Genomic DNA, 23,072 nt, shown 5'->3' on the forward strand with positions numbered 1-23,072 from the left:
GAAAAGAGAAAAGCTGATAGTGGGAACAACAACCAGTCGGGTAACAAGAAGGGCAACTTTAATCATGCCAAGGCTTTTTCTGGTGGGGCTGGTTTCTCTGGAGGATCCCGAGGATGGGGTAGAGGCGGTGGTCGGAGTGTGAGTGACAACTCCAACTTGTCATGCTATAATTATGGTGTCATAGGCCACAAGAGACGAGACTGCACGAGTGCCAAGACTGAAGTAGGCTCGGGAACTTTTCAGGGGAACTTCTCACAGGGTCCGAGTCAGAGCTTTGCTAGTAACCGACAGGGTGGATCATGGGGTAACCGTGGTGGACACAGCAACAATGGCAGTTTTAACCGCAACAGTGGAGGCTCATATCAGCGCCCGAACAACAGTGTCACCCAGGATTCGGCAGCCAAGCCGAGTACTTCTAATGCTTCGGTTCAAGGGGGAGGCCAGAAAAGCAGTGGGAAGCTCTCATGATGGATAAGCAAGAAGCGCATAATGATGCACATGTAGTTAGCGGTACCTTTCTTGTTCATAATATACCGTCTTTAGTTCTGTTTGACTCAGGGACAACACACTCTTTTGTGTCTAGGAGACATGCTATGTCTATGGGCTTGGGGGAGTTTGAGCTGGTAAAGGATGATGTGTTTATACCTTCTTGGGAGTCAGTGTCATGTGTTAAGTTGTACAAAGGAGTGTCTATGTTGGTTGGAGGGGTAGATTTTCCGGTAGACCTGCTAGAGTTTCCTATGGATGGGTTTGGGGTAATTGTCGGGATGGATTGATTGGGTAAGTATGATGCTAAGATAGATTGTCGGTAAAAGAAAGTGTCTTTAAAGGGTCCCAAGGGTATAAGGGTGTCTTATAAGGGGTTTGTTGTGAGACCTAAGTGTAAGTTCATAGCGGTTATGACCTTAAAGTCATGCTTGAGGAAGGAGTGTCCCTTGATTCTTTGTCAAGTGAGAGATCGCCGAGTAGAGCCGCAGACAGCTGCTGATATACCTGTGGTGGGAGAGTTTGATGATGTTTTTCCTGAAGAGATACCTGAGTTGCCACCAAAGAGAGATGTTGACTTCAACCGGGAACAGGTCCTATATCTAAAGCACCCTATCGTATGGCACCTAAGAAACTAGCTGAGTTGAAGAAACAGTTACATGAGCTATTAGACAAGGGGTATATCCGGCCAAGTGTGTCGTCGTGGGGAGCTCCAATTTTGTTTGTGAAGAAGAAAGATGGGAGCATGAGGCTATGTATCGACTACAGGGAGCTTAACCGTGTCACAGTGAAAAACAAGTATCCTTTGCCTAGGATTGATGACTTGTTTGATCAGTTGAGTGGAGCAGGAGTGTTCTCTAAGATCGATTTGATGTCAGGTTATCACCAATTGAGGATAGCTGATGAGGATATCCCAAAGACAACTTTCCGGCCCCGTTATGGCCACTATGAGTATGTGATAATGCCTTTTGGTTTGACCAATGCACCAGCAGCTTTTATGGATCTGATGAATCGGATCTTCAGTCCGTTTTTGGATAAGTTCGTGGTTGTCTTCATTGATGACATCTTAGTCTACTCTAAGACTAAGGAAGAACATGAGGAGCACCTAAGGATAGTTTTGCAGACTCTGAGAGAGAACCAGCTTTATGCCAAACTATCTAAGTGCGAGTTCTGGTTAGAGGAAGTGGCTTTTCTGGGTCATGTGATATCTAAGAAGGGAGTATCCGTAGATCCAAGCAAGATTGAGGCTGTGACCAAATAGGAATCACCAAAGAGTCTTGCTGAGGTTCGAAGTTTCTTGGGCCTTGCTGGCTACTACAGGAGGTTCGTGAAAGACTTTTCCACTATAGCACGACCTATGACTGCTTTGATAAGGAAAGAGACTAGATTTGTTTGGGATGAGAGTTGTGAGACGGCGTTCCAGACCTTAAAGGAGCGTTTGACCACAACTCCTATTCTAGCTTTGCCAGAGGGATGTGAGAACTTTGAAGTATATACCGATGCTTCAAAGAATGGTCTAGGTTGTGTTTTGATGCGGGAAGGGAAAGTTATAGCTTATGCTTCGAGGCAGCTGAAGCCATATAAGGAGAACTACCCTACTCATGATCTAGAACTGGGTGCAGTTGTTTTTGCTCTTAATATTTGGAGGCACTACCTTTACGGGGCAACCTTTAAGGTGTTTTCAGATCATAAGAGTCTGAAGTATATCTACACTCATAAGGAGCTTAATATGCGACAGAGACGATGGATGGAGCTGATTGGGGACTACGACATGGAGATCATTTATCACGAGGGTAAGGCTAATGTCGTTGCAGATGCTCTGAGTAGGAAGAGCGTTCATTCGCTATGTACAGCTATGTCTTTGCTGAAGATGAGGGATGAGATATCCAATATGGGGATCTTTATGATAAGGAAAGGGGATGCCATCGGGGATTTGACGATCGAGCCGGATTTGTATAAGAACATCAAGAGTAAGCAAGAGCTTGATCCTAAGATCCAAGAGTGGAAGTCTAGAGTGGAGAGTGGCACAGTTTCCAGGTTTTCTATCCATACAGACGAGAGTGTTCGTTTTGATGGGAGATGGTGTGTTCCTGATGATGCAGATTTGAGGAGAGTGATCCTGACAGAGGCTCATTGCACTCCTTATTCGGTTCACCCAGGTGGTGATAAGCTGTATAAAGACCTTAAGAAGACTTTCTAGTGGCTAAACATGAAGAGGGATGTAGCTGAGTTCGTGGCTAGGTGTTTGACCTGTCAAAGGGTCAAGGGTGAGCAACGGAGACCACAAGGTAAGATTCAATCCTTGGAGGTACCTGGGTGGAAGTGGGAGTCGATCTCTATGGACTTTGTTGTGCGGTTACCTAGGTCACAGCAAGGTAATAATATGATATGGGTGATTATTGATCGGTTAACAAAGTCAGCTCATTTTGTTCCTATGAAGGATACCTGGTCCAAGATGCAGTTGGCCTTGGGTTATAGGAGACATGTGGTTCGGTTACATGGTATACCTAAGGATATAGTGTCTGATCGTGATGCGAGGTTTATATCCAAGTTTTGGCAAGAACTGCAGGATTTGATGGGTACTACCTTGAAGATGAGCACCGCTTTTGATCCTGCAACAGATGGTCAGACTGAGAGGACTATCAAGACCCTGGAGGACATTTTGAGAGCATGTACCATGGAGTTTGAGGGAAGCTGGGAGGACAGGCTTGATCTGACCGAGTTTTCGTACAACAGCAGCTACCATACTAGTATCGGGATGGCACCTTTCGAAGCTTTGTATGGTCGGAAGTGCCGAAGTCCAGTTTGTTGGGACGACAGTTTAGAGGCAGTGGTTTTAGGACCACAACTGGTACAGAATATGGTTGAGCAGGTTCGGTTAATTCGTCAAAAGATGAAAACAGCTCAAGATCGTCAGAAGAGTTATGCCGACTTGTATCGCAGAGACATAGAGTTCGCAGTAGGTGACAAGGTCCTTTTGAAAGTGTCACCTGATACGTGCATTTTATATAGTTCTTTTTGGCCTTTTTATGCACGTATTTCTATGCTATTATCGTAGTTTATGCTACGAAATGCCCCGAATATGCTACTTTGGTGTGTTTTGCTCTATTTGCAGGAATAGACCAGAAAGTAGTGAAATCAAGCGTTTTATCGTCCGTTTTGCATGCATTTGGAGGAAGAGTGAATTTGGAGCGGAAATATAGCTGTCTCGGGATGCGTGAAGCTATTTCGGGAGCTAAAAGGACAAGTCAAAGCTGGAAACTAACGAACAAGTAGCTGCTGAAGTCATTTTCTACTCGATCGAACACTTTATAGGTCGATCGAGTGGTTTTGGATCAAGTTTTAGTTCGATCGAGTGCTTTATATGGTCGATCGAATAGTTGCTTATTATGGTTTACTCGATCGAGTGACACTTTTAGTCGATCGAGTAGTTTGAGCTAGGATTTGCTCGATCGAGTGGTTTTAAATCACTCGATCGAGTGGATTCTCTTACGGGCTTGGGCTTTTTGTTTTATTTCAGCATTAGGTTTAATAAACTCGTCTCCTCTATAAATAGGATGACGATAGAACAGTTTGAGATATCTTTTTATCACCAAATACTTGGGGCTTCTCCTCTTGGATTTTACCATACACTATCGGACGCTGTTTTTCCCTGTTTCTTTCTTCTCTTATTTCCGGATCATTATTTCTGTAATTTATTCTTTCCCTTTACTCTTATTTAATGGCTATTTCCTCTTTATCTCTCCCTTTTGTTCTTGCTCTTTTATTCATGTCTAGCTAATTTCTCTTGCTAGGATTAGGTGATTCGATGGACTGATGTTAATTGCTGATTAGGTTTATAGATTTGTCGTTGTTGTTTTAGCCTTTGTTGTTAATCGCTGCTATAACTGTATCCTGCTAGTTGATTCGAAGCAATTAGCCTTTTCATTTTGGTAAGCCTTGACCTGGACCGAAAGGTTGGAAGGGGTGAGACCTGCAATGAACAATAGGATGCTTTAGTGAGGGCAAAAGTTAAACTAATAGCATTTTAGGGCGAATTGAGACCGAAAGGAGATATTCGTTGCCCCTTAGACCGACACATCGACTGATATGTGACCTTAACTGCGATTGACTGACATTCATTGATGACCCGAAATCCTAGTCCTCTTTCTCTTATTAATTTCTCTTGTCTTTATCCCTCTTGCCTTAATCTTATTAGTTTAGTTAAAATATTTCAAAACCCCCAATTGTGACATTAGACAGACCGAAGTAGACAAGTGAATAGTGACCGCCTCCCTGTGGAGATCGACCCTACTTACCGCTGACTTCTGTTAGTAGTAATTAGGTATTTGTTTTTGGTATAGAAACGACCGTATCAAATTTTGGCGCCGTTGCCGGGGAGGCAACTATTTATTTATTTGTTTAATTCTGTCTGTTTTAGCCTCAGGGGATTTTTCCCTTGAGGCCGTTCTAATCTTTTTCCTTAGTGCTGTTTTGATAGGCCCTACAGGTCCTACCTAGACAGTTCTAGGTGAAAGATCGTCAAAGGGAAGGCTTGAGTACCTTTGACCCGTCACCTATGTCCCATTATATGGCGCAGCAGGTGACTTACTGCGGGAGATGTGGTGCTGCCGAGCACAATGCAGCCTTTTGCATGGCAGAAAATGACGCGGTTTGCGAGTTCAGGCTTTGGGGACGAGCTAGCCATTCCTCTGTAGTTGTGTCTGTAACACCCCCTCATACCAAGGTGCCTTACCAGGACCACCCTACCATGAAAGTGTGTTACCATCTCGGCTGCCCGAGGTTAGTACATACCAAAAGCGTCTGAACTGAGCACATTTATTAAAGTACTGTAAAGGATAAAGTTTACAACATCCCAAATCCAAATACTAGTTTACAAAATACAACTCCAAAGTTTAACTATAAAAGAAATCCAATCTAAGACTCAGACGGTGATGCTATGACTGATGATGACGGTACTCCCAAGACAGTCCCCAAGCTCACACTGCAATACCTGTCAATCCTACTCACCATCCCCGCATGGATCACCGCAGATTCCACAAACAACACGGGGTCATCATTATTCAAACATTAAGACAAACAAACAGAGAAATCCACTGATCATCGCCAATTCCCAATCCTCCATTCTCACACAGTAACCGACTACACACTGAAGTGTGTAGCCCTGTCAGATTACCTATCGCAACAGGTAATCCTCGCCGCCAGTGGGTGACCGCAACCGATCCCACCTAGTCCAGCTCCTCAACGAGCGACAACAATCCCTGTCCCTTAATGTGCACATCCCCTCCCGTGGCGGGTTCCACGGAGGGCGAACTAGGGTGCGAAGCCACTCCCGCAAGTGACTCCACCACAATCAATCACATGATATCACAGCCATCTCAACACTCTCACACCAACATCGTCACAATAATCTCCACACTCCGATGATCAACAGATAACAATAATCACAACAAACATGTCTTACAAGAACAGTAAACTGAGTAGGAAACCCTACCTTAGAAATCAACAGTGGAAAAGAACTTGCACACTCAGAAAGGCTCCTCTACGAAGTCTTCTCCTATAACATAATCACATTACACAATTACACATTGCACAACCCCCATAATCCCAAATTCCGTAATTATACAGTAACCCCAACGAATACAAATAACGTAGAATAAAACTTACCAACAGTAGAATGAGGATTTGTGCGCAAGGACTCCAAAGGTTTCACAAACAACAAGGCTATGGGATGATTAGGGAGAGATTAGGGAGAGATTAGGGTTAATGTAGAAATGATGAAGTTGAAATGATGTTTTGAAAACTGACGCGCGATATAAAATAATTTTAAACACTCTCTAATCAAACCGTCAAAATAATACTCGCCAGACCGAATACTCGGTCGAGTAAAGTTATACTCGGTCGAGTATCCTCTACTCGGTCGAGTATTCACTATACTCGGCCGAGTATTCATCGGCAGAACCAAAACAACTCACAACAGCAGCACTACTCGGCCGAGTAAGCTCTACTCGGTCGAGTAGTCACCAAAGAAAATCCGTAGTGTTACAATCTTCCCCCCTTAAAAAGAACTTCGTCCCGAAGTTCACACTCTACTATAAAACAAAGCACTACACTACGCCACAAGACTATACTAACCACATATATCAACACCAAGGAACTATACAAGTCACCACAAAATCATTACCCCGACTCAAAGCAAAACAACAAACAAAACAAAACACGACCGCGACCATCTCCTACCCCCCTAAAAAGACAACGGTTACGTCCCCGTAACCAAACATACCTGATAAAAAAGGTTAGGAAAACGTTCTCACATAGCTTCCTCGGGTTCCCATGTGGCTTCCTCCACATTATGATTAGACCAAAGGACCTTGAGTAAGACCGTCTCACCATTCCGGGTCTTAAGAACCTTGCGATCAAGAATCTCCTTAGGAATCTCGGCGTAGGACAAGGACTCATCAAGCTCGATGTTCTCCACTTCAAGGATATGCGATGGGTTGCTCACATACTTCCGAAGTTGGGATACATGAAAGACATTGTGCACTCTATCCAAAGCTGGTGGTAAAGCTAACCTGTAGGCCACCTCGCCAACACGGTCAAAAATCTCATAAGGACCTATAAACTTTTGGCTTAGCTTACCCTTTTTCCCAAACCTCATAACACCTCGCATAGGTGACACTTTTAAAAGAACCTTGTCACCTACCATAAACTCAATGTCCTTGCGGTGCAAGTCAGCGTAGCTCTTCTGACGATCTTGAGCTGCTCTCATCTTTTGCCGAATTGACTTGATCTGCTCAACCATATCTTGAACCAGCTGTGGCCCTAAAACCACCGTCTCAGAACTATCATCCCAACAAACTGGACTTCGGCATTTCCGGCCATACAAAGCTTCAAAAGGTGCCATCCCAATGCTTATATGATAACTGTTATTGTATGAAAACTCGATCAGATCAAGTCTGTCTTCCCAACTGCCCCCAAAGTCCATAACACATGCCCTCAGCATGTCTTCTAAGGTCTTGATGGTCCGCTCTGTCTGACCATCGGTTGCCGGATGAAAGGCTGTACTCATCTTTAAAGTCGTACCCATCAACTCTTGCAGCTCTTGCCAAAACTTGGATATGAACCTCGCATCACGATCAGAAACGATATCTTTAGGTATACCATGTAACCGAACCACATGCCTCCTGTAACCCAATGCCAGCTGCCTCTTAGACCAAGTATCTTTCATGGGAACGAAATGGGCTGACTTGGTTAACCGATCAACAATCACCCAAATCATGTTGTTACCTTGTTGTGACTTGGGTAACCCCACAATGAAGTCCATGGAGATCGACTCCCACTTCCACTCCGGTACATCCAAAGACTGGATCTTACCTTGTGGTCTCCTTTGTTCACCCTTGACCTTTTGACATGTCAAACATCTGGCTACAAACTCAGCTACATCTCTCTTCATGTTTGGCCACCAAAAAGTCTTCTTAAGGTCTTTATAAAGCTTGTCACCACCTGGGTGAACTGAATAGGGAGTGCAATGAGCCTCCGTCAAGATCACTCTCCGCAACTCTGCATCCTCAGGAACACACCATCTCCCATCAAAACGGACACTCCCATCTAGATGGATAGAAAACCTGGGAACCGTTCCACTCTCTACCCTTGACTTCCACTCCTGAATCTTAGGATCAAGCTCCTGCTTACTCTTGATGTTCGCATACAACTCTGGCTCGATCGTCAAATCCCCGATGGTATCCCCCTCTCGAATCATAAAGATCCCCAAACTAGACTTCTCATCCCTCAACTTCAGCAAGGACATAGCTGTACATAGCGAATGAACGCTCTTCCTACTCAGTGCATCTGCAACAACATTAGCCTTACCCTCGTGATAGATGATCTCCATATCATAATCCCCAATCAGCTCCATCCACCGTCTCTGTCGCATGTTAAGCTCCTTCTGAGTGTAGATGTACTTTAGACTCTTATGATTAGAGAACACCTTAAAAGTTGCTCCATAAAGTGAGTGTCTCCAAATCTTAAGAGCGAACACAACTGCACCCAGCTCCAGATCATGAGTAGGGTAGTTCTCCTCATATTGCTTCAGCTGCCTCGAACCATAGGCTATGACTTTCCCTCCCTGCATCAAAACACAACCAAGACCATTCTTTGAAGCGTCTGTATATACCTCAAAGTTCTCACAACCCTCTGGCAAGGCTAGGATAGGAGCTGTGGTCAAGCGTTCCTTTAAGGTCTGAAACGCCGTCTCACAACTCTCATCCCAAACAAATCTGACTTCCTTCCTCATCAAGGATGTCATAGGCCGCGCTATGGTAGAGAAATCTTTCACAAATCTCCTGTAGTAGCCAGCAAGGCCTAAGAAACTCCGAATCTCAGCAACATTCTTCGGCGATTCCCACTTGGTAACGGCCTCAATCTTACTAGGATCCACAGATACCCCCTTCTTAGATATAACATGGCCCAGAAAAGCCACTTCCTCTAACCAGAACTCACACTTGGATAGCTTGGCATAAAGCTGATTATCTCTCAAAGTCTGCAGAACTATCCTCAAGTGCTCCTCATGCTCTTCCTTAGTCTTAGAATAGACTAAGATATCGTCGATGAAAACAACCACAAACCTATCCAAAAACGGTGTAAAGATCCGATTCATCAAATCCATAAAAGCTGCTGGCGCATTGGTCAACCCAAAAGGCATCACCACGTACTCGTAATGACCATATCGAGATCGGAACATTGTCTTAGGAATATCCTCATCTCGCTATCCTCGGTGGTGGTATCCCGACCTCAGATCAATCTTGGAAAACACACCTGCTCCACTTAGCTGATCAAACAAGTCATCAATCCTCGGCAACGGGTACTTGTTCTTCACTGTGACACGATTGAGCTCTCTATAATCAATGCACAGTCGCATACTCCCATCTTTCTTCTTTACAAAAAGAACTGGAGCTCCCCATGGTGACACACTAGGCCTGATGTAACCCTTGCCTAGCAACTCATGTATCTGCTTTTTCAACTCTGCCAACTCTTTAGGTGCCATACGGTATGGTGCTTTAGATATAGGACCCGTTCCCGGCTTAAGCTCCACGCTGAAATCAACATCCCTCTTGAGAGGTAAACTCGGTATCTCTTCAGAAAAAACATCTTCGAACTCTCTCACCACAGATATCTCAGAAGCTGTCGGTGGCTCTACTCGGTGATCTCTCACATGACAAAGAATCAAGGGACACTTCTTCCTCAAACATGACTTTAAAGTCATCACAGCTATGAACCTACACTTAGGCTTTACCACAAACCCTCTATAGGACACCCTAACACCCTTGGGACCCTTTAAGGACACCCTCTTTTGCCGACAATCTATCCTGGCATCATACTTACCCAGCCAATCCATCCCGACAATCACCTCGAACCCATCCATAGGAAACTCTAACAGATCTACTGGTAAATCTACCCCTCCAACTACCATGGATACCCCCTTATACAGCTTGAGACACGACACAGACTCCCCTGAAGGTATGAATACATCATCTTTTACAACCTCAAACTTCCCCAAACCCATAGTCACAGCATGACTCTTAGACACAAAAGAATGTGTAGCCCCGGAATCAAACAAAACAAAGGACGGTACATTATGAACAAGAAAGGTACCGGTAACTACATGAGCATCATCCTGTGCTTCCTGCTTGTCCATCATGAAGAGCTTTCCACTGTTTTTCTGTCCTCCACCCTGAACTGAAGCATTGGAGGTACTTGGCTTGGCTGCCGAATCCTGAGTGATGCTATTGTTCTGGCGCTGATAAGATCCACCACCACCGCGGTTGTAACCACCCTGGTTACCTTGTCCACCTCTGTTGCCCCATGAACCTCCCGGTCGGTTACTAGCAAAACTCTGAGTCGGCCCCTGAGAAAAATTCCCTGACCGAGCTCCTGAACCATTGCCGGGCTTGTAGCTCGTGCATTCCCGTCTTTTGTGGCCTATCCTACCACAGTTGAAGCATGTAAGATTAGAGTTGTCACTCACACTCCGACCCCCATTCTTTCCCCAGCCACGAGATCCTCCCGAAAAACCAGCTCCCCCAGAAAAAGCTTTAGCATGACTAAAGTTCCCTTTCTTGTTGGCCGACTGGCTGTTGTTTCCACCATCAGCCTTCCTCTTTTCAAAAAGTTAGTCCTCTCATCGATCTCTCTTGAGAGATCTACCATTCTCTCAGCTTGACCCGCTCTCAGGTACACTTCTTTGAGGTCAGTAGCAACCCCAGTTGGCATACGACTCACTATCTTAGCAGATAAACCCCTCTCAAAACGGAGAGCCAAACCTCTCTGTCCTAGCTGCATGTCTTCAACATAATGAGATAGCTCCAAAAACCGATGATAGTAGTCAGTGACCGTCATCTCCTCGGTTATGGTGAAGGAATCAAAGTCGGATCTCATCTTGTGTCGGATATGCTCCGGCACAAACTGCTCTCTCATAGCACTCTTCAACCCAGACCAAGGAATAGCTCCTTCCGCCTGGTAATAAGCTCTAGCATCTTCCTTGACATTTTGCCACCAAACGGCAGCCTCACCTCTTAGGTAGTACACTACCTGCTCAACAATCATGTCCTCGGGGCAATTAACCATTTCCATAAGAGCTTTAATCTCACGGTGCCACTTCTCGAGTAGCTTTGGTTCACCTACCCCGTCATATGTGGGAGGGTTGAAGCGAGCAATAATGATGCTGAGCTGAGTTGCATCCATCGACTTCTCGTTCCCCTTTCCCACATTTTTGAGAGCTTCAAGGAGAGCCTCTTGTTGCTCAATCATACGAGCAACCTCATCAAGAGTCATCTGAACTGACAAGAAACACGGAAACGTAAACACAAACGCCTACAACTCAAAACGTAGTAACCTCCGCCAAAAGAACACTCGGCCGAGTATATAAACATACTCGGTCGAGTAACGACTACTCGGTCGAGTATCCTAGATACTCGGTCGAGTATTTCGACTCCAGAAGCAAACTTCAAAAACTCAAAAACAACACTCGGTCGAGTAAAACAACACTCGGCCGAGTAGCCACTACTCGGTCGAGTATACCTATTACTCGGTCGAGCTGTCACATACAGTAGCTACTGGTAATCACTGCCAAACAATACTCGGCCGAGTGCTCCCTACTCGGTCGAGTACCTGCCCTGCTCGGCCGAGTCACAGAATAGACGGGTATACAGTATAAAGTTCTCTATCATGCTCACTATTCCCGCAACGAACACATAACATCAAGGACTTTAATGCCACGTTAAAATCACATCAGCATACGATTCAAAAATCATGAACTTTAATGCCACGTTATAATCATATAAGCATACAAATCATGCATACGCTAACTCCAACAAGACAAACATTCACACACCCGTCACATCCTCCATTTTTCTATCACCACATTTACAACTCTCAACACACACCTTCAACTATCGCTATTACCAACATGCATCTTCACATACATATGCATACAAAACCTAACTCTCATCAAACTTCCCCATGTTACCGGCTCGAGTTAGTGAGGGCCAATTTGCGACTCCGGGACGTCTCCCGAGTCTTTGCGGTAGCTCCAAACAACTCTCCCCGGGTTCATTTTATTTAGACTCCATAGGTTCATTAAATCATTTGTTTAGGTGCCGGAATCTTCGGCTCTGATACCACTTTGTAACACCCCCTCATACCAAGGTGCCTTACCAGGACCAGTCTACCATGAAAGTGTGTTACCATCTCGGTTGCCCGAGGTTAGTACATACCAAAAGCGTCTGAACTGAGCACATTTATTAAAGTACTGTAAAGGATAAAGTTTACAACATCCCAAATCCAAATACTAGTTTACAAAATACAACTCCAAAGTTTAACTATAAAAGAAATCCAATCTAAGACTCAGACGGTGATGCTATGACTGATGATGACGGTACTCCCAAGACAGTCCCCAAGCTCACATTAGCAATACCTATCAAGCCTGCTCACCATCCCCGCATGGATCACCGCAGATTCCACAAACAACACGGGGTCAGTATTACTCAAACATTAAGACAAACAAACAGAGAAATCCACTGATCATCGCCAATTCCCAATCCTCCATTCTCACACAGTAACCGACTACACACTGAAGTGTGTAGCCCTGCCAGATTACCCATCGCAACAGGTAATCCTCACCGCCAGTGGGTGACCGCAGCCGATCCCACCTAGTCCAGCTCCTCAACGAGCGACAACAATCCCTGTCCCTTAATGTGCACATCCCCTCCCGTGGCGGGTTCCACAGAGGGCGAACTAGGGTGCGAAGCCACTCCCGCAAGTGACTCCACCACAATTAATCACATGATATCACAGCCATCTCAACACTCTCACACCAACATTGTCACAACAATCTCCACACTCCGATGATCAACAGATAACAATAATCACAACAAACATGTCTTACAAGAACAGTAAACTGAGTAGGAAACCCTACCTTAGAAATCAACAGTGGAAAAGAACTTGCACACTTAGAAAGGCTCCTTTACGAAGTCTTCTCCTATAACATAATCACATTACACAATTACACATTGCACAACCCCCATAATCCCAAATTCCGTAATTATACAGTAACCCCAATGAATACAAATAACGTAGAATAAAACTTACCAACAGTAGAATGAGGATTTGTGCGCAAGGACTCCAAAGGTTTCACAAACAACAAGGCTATGGGATGATTAGGGAGTGATTAGGGAGAGATTAGGGTTAATGTAGAAATGATGAAGTTGAAATGATGTTTTGAAAACTGACGCGCGATATAAAATAATTTTAAACACTCCCTAATCAAACAGTTAAAATAATACTTGCCAGACCGAATACTCGGTCGAGTAAAGTTATACTCGGTCGAGTATCCTCTACTCGGTCGAGTATTCACTATACTCGGCCGAGTATTCATCGGCAGAACCAAAACAACTCACAACAGCAGCACTACTCGGCCGAGTAGGCTCTACTCGGTCGAGTAGTCACCAAAGAAAATACGTAGTGTTACAGTGTCGCCGCATCTACCCTATCAGCGAGGCTATCAAGAGCCTCCGTTTGTCTGGCCACCGCAACAACAAGATCCTCCTGATATATGGAAAGAAGAGATTGCGGAGCTGAAATCTTTGTTGGAGACACTTGCATCCAAAAGGCAAGAGTGTGATAGATGTATGGAAGCTCAACTCATTGAGTCGGAGTCCAAATTGCTCGATTAGCGGTGAGTCGGATAGTAGGCAACCGAAGAGGTATACTTTGCCGAGAGCGGTTTTTCCCGTGAAGAAACCGTGTTGCCCAATGCTGAGGATGATTTTTATGACTCGGATTACGAAGTTCTATCATATTTCAATGCCTTACACGAGGATTTCAGCACTGTACAGGAAGAATCACTCGATCGAGTGACTTATATTAGTCGATCGAGTGAATTTCCAGAAAAACCGTTCGATCGAGTAGTTCAAAGCACTCGATCGAGTGAAAATCAGGAAGAAAGTTCTCGATCGAATGACAATTCTACTCGATCGAGTAGTCTGGCCAGCGAGAGCATTGATTCGTCATATGGGTTTGTTTTAGATGACGATTTAGATGATAATGGATACGGTGAATCTCCCCTATTCAAAGCCGAGTTGGATGCACTTGAGGCTGCGATTTACGGGGTGAAATCCACTGAGGAGGGTGACGAGGAAGCAGTTGAGTCAGTAATTGCTCCTAGCACGGAAGAGGTAATAAATTTCTTTATCTATGATTCCATCGTTGAGAGCAACCAACCCGAGGTAGTAAACGATAATTCTTTTATTGTTTGTTTGAACAGTACAATGCCTCATTTTACTCATGCTTCGTATTTCAATAATATACCCTCTCCCAGATGGTTAATTAATTTAACTGTCTTTCACCGTACTTGTCATCTTGAAATTGGTAATCTGAAACGGGGCCCTAATTTATCGTCAATTGCTCCGGCGCTCCTTTATTATGTGGATAAATTTAGGATCTCTCATAGGAAATTTGTTAGACTTAAATAGTTGAACATTTTTATTTCCTATATTTTTATTCCACTGTGGTGCTACTTACATTTTTGTGTAGCACATGCGCAGCTGTTTGATCGGTTGCTGCGCGCTTTGAGCTGTTTTATCCAAGCTAATTAAGAGAGGCTCGAAGAAAAAGAAGGTCGAGCTGGGACCTGTCTGAAACTAGAACTACCCGGGAGGCAACCCGGATATTTATCTTTAATTGTTTTGCATTTTATTTCAGTTTTAGTTGTAATAAATGGTCTTCGTACCATAGACTATTCAGTTATGCTTGTTTTGTTAGTTTTGCCGGCTGATTTTATTGCGTCTTTGCAGGAACTACTAAGGATCACTCGATCGAGTACTTTTTGTACTCGATCGAGAGCTTTTTCTGCTGTTTTACTCGATCGAGCACTCTTAATCTACTCGATCGAGTGCCTGCAAGGAGAGAACAACTCGATCGACCACTATTCTTCCCGATCGAGTGCTTTTGGACGCCCTTGACTTGGATTAGCTTCTTGTGATGATATTTGAGCTATTTAGCGACCTCCCACGTTGCTGGTTGGTTTGGGGAGGTCCCTTATTCACGTATCTTGTAAGCTTTCCGTATTTACTCTCTCTCCTCTTTTAGTTTGCATTTCCTTTCCATGTTTTGGTACAATGAGGGCATTGTACAGTTTGGTTTGGGGAGGTTATGCATCCATATCTGTGTCTGCATATTGTTTTTATTGCATTTCTGTTATCATGTTTAATTTATGTATGCATTGTCTGTTATTTTTATAAAATTTGAAAATCTCATAAAAATTAAAAAAATTGATAAAATTTCAAAAATTTCATGTTTATTTTAGCATATAGGTTGAGTCGGAACGGTCGATTTCAATGATGAAATTGCACTGCATTTGTCTTTTTGCTTAAGCCTTGCATTGAACTATATATTCTTTTAGTTTTGTCTTTTGCATGTCTACGAGTTAATGTTTAAATTTAGATGAACGAATAGACTTGACCTGAAATTTTGGCAACCTTCTTATAATTTCTAAGGAATTAGAGCCTTATAAACTGGTGTCATTTGTGACCAGTTTCATATAGGATTGTGAGTAGTTACTCCTTGCATATCATGTATCATTAATTTGCATGTATATGAAATTCAATTGCTTTTTGCCTGCATACATTCGGGTTAGTGGTTGGTGTCACATGCAGGGAGGTGCTTACAATTTCCCTTTCTTTCATTTTTACCCATTTAACTCCATATTAGCCAAATTTGCCTGCTGACCCTTAACTACATCCCAAATTTAGCCTGCCTTGTCAAGCTAGTTTAGTGTATGTTTTGCGGTATATATTTCATTGTGCCAATTTTGGCTCGCATTCTGTTGATTCGGAGTTGGTAATTTATGAAGAAAAGGAGGTTGATGAAAAAAAAAACGTGAAAAAGAAAAAAATGAAAAGAAAAGAAGAAACCGAAAAAAAAAGAAATAAAAAAAAACAAGATTTCGAAAAAAGAGTTTGTATTGTTGACGGTTTCGCTCCTATGCTTTATTTACATTCATTTGAGGAGTATTTTCAGTTCAGTTTGGTGAGTTTTGTGCCAAATGAAGGGCATATGTGCATTATTCTATAATTGAGTTGGAATCAGATGTTGTCACATGGTTCTGTTTAGGTACTAGCTTGATCACCTATACCTCCACATTCCCATAAATGTTTTGCCTTTTCTTACCCATTGCCTCACTTTACCATATTTTTGTAAGCCCTCCGTGCTGTGTGACAGGACCTTGTTTGGTTGGAATGTGTGTACGGTAGCTAGAATTGTCTATCATATTAGTTGCATGCATGTCTATGTGGGTCGTAGTCTAGGTGAGCGACTATTTTTCTTTCTCTCTTACATATATACGTTCACCCTTTGCTTCATGAGAGAAGAGTGACCCGTGAGAGTCCATTATTAAAGGTCTTGCAAGGTCGACGGTTCAGCTTTATTATAAACATCTTACAACTCATTTGCATTTGACTGTTTGCTATAAGTGTTAGTTTGCTTGCATTAAATTGGTTTAAGTGGGCATTTGAAGCTAGCTCTGAGTTATCTTTTCCGTTCCATTAGTTTGCATTTAGTTTACTCGAGGATGAGTAAAGGTTTGGTTTGGGGAGATTTGATACGTGCATTTTATATAGTCCTTTTTGGCCTTTTTATGCACGTATTTCTATGCTATTATCGTAGTTTATGCTACGAAATGCCCCGAATATGCTACTTTGGTGTGTTTTGCTCTATTTGCAGGAATGGACCAGAAAGTAGTGAAATCAAGCGTTTTATCGTCCGTTTTGCATGCATTTGGAGGAAGAGTGAATTTGGAGTGGAAATATAGCTGTCTCGGGATGCGTGAAGCTGTTTCGGGAGCTAAAAGGACAAGTCAAAGCTGGAAACTAACGAACAAGTAGCTGCTGAAGTCATTTTATACTCGATCGAACACTTTATAGGTCGATCGAGTGGTTTTGGATCAAGTTTTAGTTCGATCGAGTGCTTTATATGGTCAATCGAATAGTTGCTTATTATGGTTTACTCGATCGAGTGACACTTTTAGTCGATCGAGTAGTTTGAGCTAGGATTTGCTCGATCGAGTGGTTCTAAATCACTCGATCGAGTGGATTCTCTTACGGGCTTGGGCTTTTTGTTTTATTTCAGCATTAGGTTTAATAAACTCGTCTCCTCTATAAATAGGATGACGATAGAACAGTTTGAGATATCTTTTTATTAAGTAACGATTCTCGGTGATTTTGAGAACTCATTAGTTAGCGTGGTGAAAATCTTGTTTGCACCTTGGGCAATGAAGCGTCTTTGCAAATTGGTTTCCATTGCAAAAATGAGTACGTTCTTTATCGCACCCGCTTCCATGACGAAGTCACTATAAGCAAGTGACTCGTTAGCTCTTGCATTGGGCCCTGGGTTTAGCAGTATTGGCTCAGTCAAGTACTTGAGCTTACCGTCAGCAATGGCAGCATTCCATAATGATGCCTCCCAGTCCGCAAAGTTGGACCCGTCATTCTTCAGTCGTGTGGACTGATTCATGTGGTCCATGAAAGTTTTGAGCCAGGACTCGCGTGCAAGTGTGGCACTTGGCATAGGGATATCATTATTTCCAGCCATTTGTTGTAAGCAGTATTATCAATATAAAACGAATTCTACACTGCGAAAAGAAGAAGAAAAACATAATAAGCATACTCATCGTTGTTGAACCATATAGGATATATGTTTATGTTTTGATGATGTCAAGAGTACTTTATATTCTATATACTCGTTGCGCGTAATTGTTTGTTTAGTCTTTTAGATTGGACTTACTAATCGCAAGCATTAAGGAATTGTGATGGAAGTATGATGCGTTTATATTATGATCAAGCCCTCAATTAAGGATCAAGGTATTGCAAGATAGTGGAAGAACAATTCAAGATTCATTCAAGTATTATGTGAAGATGAAGATCGTCTAAAGATTAATCAAGCTTGGATGATGACGTAGCCTATACTCAAAGATCTCCTTGAAGATTAGAATAGTATAGGTGATTATCTCGTAATGGTAATCAAGAATGAGTTTCTTTAATTAGTAAAGTTATAGCTTTGCAGCTATAACATTACTAGTAAAAGATCTCAATGTTATAGCTCTTCTACTATAACATTGAAATGCTGAGTTTTATACACGACTTTTAAATGTTTCGAAAAATTGTTTTATAATTGTTTAAAGTTTATTTTAAACGTTTTAATGAAAGTATTTATTTAATAAAGTCCGGTTTAGTGAGGAGTCCGGTTTTATTGTAAACGTTAATTGGTAGTTATGATGGATCAACTTATGAGTTGGACTTTACTACTAATTAGGGTTTCTATATGGCCTCTCTTTGAAACCTAAATTCTAATTATATGCCAAGATTAGGGTTTGCACGATTCACGAGCTTATAGGCCGTGATATCTCGTGTTGCCTAGTAGATATTAGGTAAAGATTTTATTCTATAATAATATCTTTACATATCTTATATATCTTGCTTAATATATTTGTTTTAGGAAATCTTATCATAATCTTAGAATTTATGTAAAGATAATATTTGGAAATATTATATTCTATCTTTTAGAATATTCTTTATTATCTTTTAGGGCTTTTAGGAAAGAGATAATAAGAAGATATTATTTGTAATTATATCTTATTATTTCGGCTATTAGGGTTTGTGCAAAAACCGTGTAGCCTACTTCTTCCTTGCCTATAAATACTTTGCTATTTACAACATCTAAAATAGAGACCTTAAGCATAAAAATTGTTTTCATATTTACAAAGCAAAACCGTATGTTTTAAGAGAAAAACCGTTTTGTTATTTCGAAAGGTCGTGTGTCATAAAACTCGCATACTTGTTCTTCATTTATCGTTATAAGATAATAGTGCTTAGTTGATTTCTTAACTTGTTCATTAACGTGAACCTTTGTTAGAATCATTAGTGCTTTCTTATTAGCGTAAGTTAGTCACTCGAGTATTTAACGGTACTCATTGAGTTACAACTAGAGTTAGTTGTACGAGTTGGGTTAGTAAATTTGTAATCCGTAGAAAGGTACTAAATTTATTAATCGAGAATAGTGGACGTAGGTTTCGACTTGTGAAACTGAACCACTTCAAAAATCCGTGTGTCTCTTTTTGTTTCGTTCTTTTGTTTATTTCGCTTATCATCATTAGTTGATTAGTTAAAGTTTAACCAATAAACTTTAAATAATCAATTACATACGCACAATCGAAAAAGCTTTAAAAAGTTTTAAATCCTCAATTCACCGCCCCCCCTCTTGAGTATTTTGGATCAATAGACTCTTCAATTGGTATGAGAGCCTCGTGCTCTTGATTGCCTAACCGCAAAGAGGCTGATCTATCTTGTTTTCATTTATCTTATCGTTTTATATTCCGCTGCCTATCACGTGATAAATGGATTCCAAATATCTCAAGTGTCCCGTCTTTGATGGGAAGAATTATGGATTGTGGAAAAAACATGATGACTCACTATGTGAAAGGACACGATTGGGAGTGCTGGAGGATTATTCAAAACGGACCACACAAAATGCTTGTGGCATCCGAGGAAGGCACTACCTATGAAAATAAAGAAGAGGACTATATCGAGGCCGACTACAAGAAAGCCGAAAAGAACTCCAAAGCAATAAGTCTTCTGCAAAACGGAATGACTTCCACTGAGTTTGATCGGTTCTCCTCATGTTCCACGGCCAAGGAGATATGGGACGGGCTCGAATTAGCTTATGAAGGTACTTCCATTGTTAGGAAGCACCGAATTGATTTGCTTATGCAAAAATATGAGCTATTCATCATGGAGCCCAATGAGTCCTTAGATAGCATGTCTGCAAGGTTTTCAAGCATCATAAATGAACTGAAGAACCTAGGTAAGAAATTCTGTACTGAGGACATTGCTAGAAAGGTTCTTAGGAGCCTGACTAAGAAGTGGCGTGCTAAGGTCACTGCAATGGAGGAATCACGAGATCTTGAAACCCTTTCCTATCAAGAACTCATTGGTGCTCTCATGGCCCATGAAATTACTCTTAACAAAGACGACGCTGAACCAAGTCGCAATAAGAGTTTGGCCTTAAAGAGCGAAGAAGAGGACTCTGACCTAGAGGATGAAACTGTCTTGTTTGCACGACGTTTTAAAAATAATATTTTTCGAAATAAACAAACAAAATCATCCTATAACAACAATAACAACAAGTCATTCAACAAAAAGGTTAATGATTCAAAGTCGTCTTTCGCAAATAGAGGTTGCTTCAAGTGTGGAGAATCTGGTCATATGATCAAAGATTGTCCAACATGGGAGAAGATAAAAGACAAGACGAAACGTGAGAAGACAAAGAGAGAATTCAAGCAATTTATGATGGCTTCGTGTTGGGGAGACCTTGACTCAGAAGATGACTAGGAATCTGAAGACGACGAAGTAGCAAACCTTTGTCTCAGCAGTGTTAGTCTTGACCTAATCTCCGACAGCGACGATGAAAGCACAAATTCTCACTCAAACTATTGCTTTCTTGGAGAATCAGACGAAGACGACGATGAAGAGGTAAGTTACCTTGAGCTTAAAAAACGTGTTAGGAAACTGTCTAAAAGTGCTTTAATTGAATTCTTTGAACAATCTCTTGATAAGTGTCACGAACAGGATTTGGAATTGAAAGATCTAAAGGAACAGATTCTCGAAATCGCAGAAGAGAATCATACTCTCAAGACTAAAGCTAAGAAGTTGAAATCTAAAGTTATAGCTGAGAAAGCTACAACATTAGATTCTACTATGGCTGAAAAGAAGGAATTAAAGTCCAAAGTTATAGCTAATGAAGCTATAACTTCCGACCTAAAGCTTAACATCATGCACCTTCAAGCCAAAGTTATAGCTAATGAAGCTATAACTTTAGAACTTAGAAAAGTCAAAGAACTTTTGGAAACTAAGGTCACATCTAATGAAGAAGTAATCTTAGATCAAAAGAAAGAGATATATTCTCTTTCAAAAAAATTGAAAGAATCCAAGACCGATATGATCAATGTTAAGAAACACCACACCGATGTTGTGTTTATTCTTAACAAACGATTCCAAGACTTTCGTGACAACTTTAAAAAGGACAATGATATAGATCACACGAAATGTCAAGAGGAAATTAAAACCCTAAAAGACCTACTTCTACACGCTAGAAAGGTCCATGACAAGTGGGAAGGTAGCACAAAAGTCCTAAACTTCCTAACCGAACATCTGATAATAACATGAAGATGGGGTTAGGACATGAGTGCTACAGCCGTAGAGATCACTCTAAATGCAAATCAATACCTTTGGATTTTGATTTTAGAAAAAGGAAGTATGCTGATCTTCCTGAATATTTGATTTGCAATTACTATGGTCATAGGGTCATATCCAAATCAACTGTGTCAAAAAGGCTCATGATTTACGAAAAAATGCTGAACATACCAAAATTGTTGACACAGTTGTCAAGGATAAGGAAACCCCCACTAACGAACCTAACGAAGAAAGGAACAATAAATTTCGTTGGTTCTATGACATGGCCTTTGACTACTCTAAGAAACCTAGCACTTCACAAAACCCTTGTAGATCTCAACCCAGTAAACCAATTAACAAGGGAAATAATCAAGAACGACCTAGAGAAATTCCTCGACCTAGAGAAATACCAAAACCTAGAGAAAACCCTAACCCTAGAACTCCTCCTAAGCCAAACAAACCTAAAGTTAGAAAAACGGTCATTAGACGTGTTTGGGTTCGAAAGGATTTAGTATTTAGAGTAACTAATCATAAGGGACCCAACTTAGCTTGGGTACCTAAAAACTGTATCTAATCCTTTATGCAGGAAGAGGTGAAAGAAAACAATCAATGGTATCTTGACAGTGGATGTTCAAGACACATGACCGGAGATAAGAATCTATTTCTTTCACTCAAACCCTTCAACGGAGGATAAGTGACGTTCGGGGACAAAAAAAAAGGGAAAGGTTATCGGAGTTGGCAAAATCGGAATTTCTAAGTCTCACACAATAAGTGATGTTTATCTTGTGGATGGTCTAAAACACAACTTGCTAAGCATATCTCAACTATGCGACAAAGGTAACAAGGTAGTTTTTCATACTGATAGTTGTCGCATTTTGATTGAAGGAACTAGCAATGTTATTCTTGAAGGCCACAGAAAAAGGGACGTTTATATGGTGGATTTAAATGTTGTGCCTACTAACTCTTTTTCGTGCATGAAAGTTACACTTGATGATCCTTGTTTATGACATAAACGTTTTGGTCACATTAGCTCACTAACCTTGAATAAACTCAAGAAGTAGGACTTGGTGGAAGGGTTACCTAAGATCAAGTTCGACCAAGAAAAGATGTGTGACACGTGTGCAAGGTGTAAACAAGTAAGATCATCGTTCAAGCCAAAAAGAGTAGTAAGCACAAATCAAGCCTTGGAACTAGTACATATGGATTTATGTGGACCTATGAAGGTAAGGAGTAGAGGAGGATCCAGGTACGTCTTTGTTCTTGTAGATGACTACTCAAGGATGAGGAAGAAGACTTGGATGAACCCGAGTTTTGTCTTTCAAGAGACGACCCCCCGGAATTGGAATTAGAGGATAACGAAATTGAGGGCATAAGCGATGAACTTGATCGTTCCTCAAAAGATAAAAAGGAGAAAAACAAAGTTATGAGTGATGATACTATAACATTAACTCAAGACAAGAACTCCCAAACCAATGTTATAGATGATTTTATTATAACATTGAATCCAAATCAAGGTGTAGAGTCCGAGGTTATAATCGGCTCAAATACAACACCCGGATTGGATTCAGAGGGAACTTCCTTTAATTCCGAACCGAATGAAGTCGGGACAAGTTCAAATAACGATGAAGAACCAAGTACTTCAACAAAATGGAAATACAAGAGCTCACACCCCATGGACAATATTCTTGGGAATATTAAGAAGGGTGTTCAAACAAGACGCTCCTTAAACAACTTCTGCTCTTTCTACTCTTTCCTATCCATGATCGAACCAAAGAACATCAATGAAGCTCTTGCTGAATCAGACTGGAT

General features: G+C 41.6%; 1 protein-coding gene across 1 annotated transcript in view; it reads left to right on the forward strand.

Annotated features, from left to right (window-relative positions):
• Positions 1–899: 899 nt before the first annotated feature.
• LOC141649878 (uncharacterized) overlaps positions 900–23,072 on the forward strand; it is a 65,824-nt gene continuing 43,651 nt past the window's right edge. Inside the window, exon 1 of the mRNA XM_074458550.1 lies at positions 900–1,079. Coding sequence (XP_074314651.1) covers positions 900–1,079 — 180 coding nt within the window. The remainder of the gene's footprint in view (positions 1,080–23,072) is intronic.

The sequence above is a fragment of the Silene latifolia genome, chromosome 3 (assembly GCF_048544455.1).
Source record: "Silene latifolia isolate original U9 population chromosome 3, ASM4854445v1, whole genome shotgun sequence".
Lineage (NCBI taxonomy): Eukaryota > Viridiplantae > Streptophyta > Magnoliopsida > Caryophyllales > Caryophyllaceae > Silene > Silene latifolia.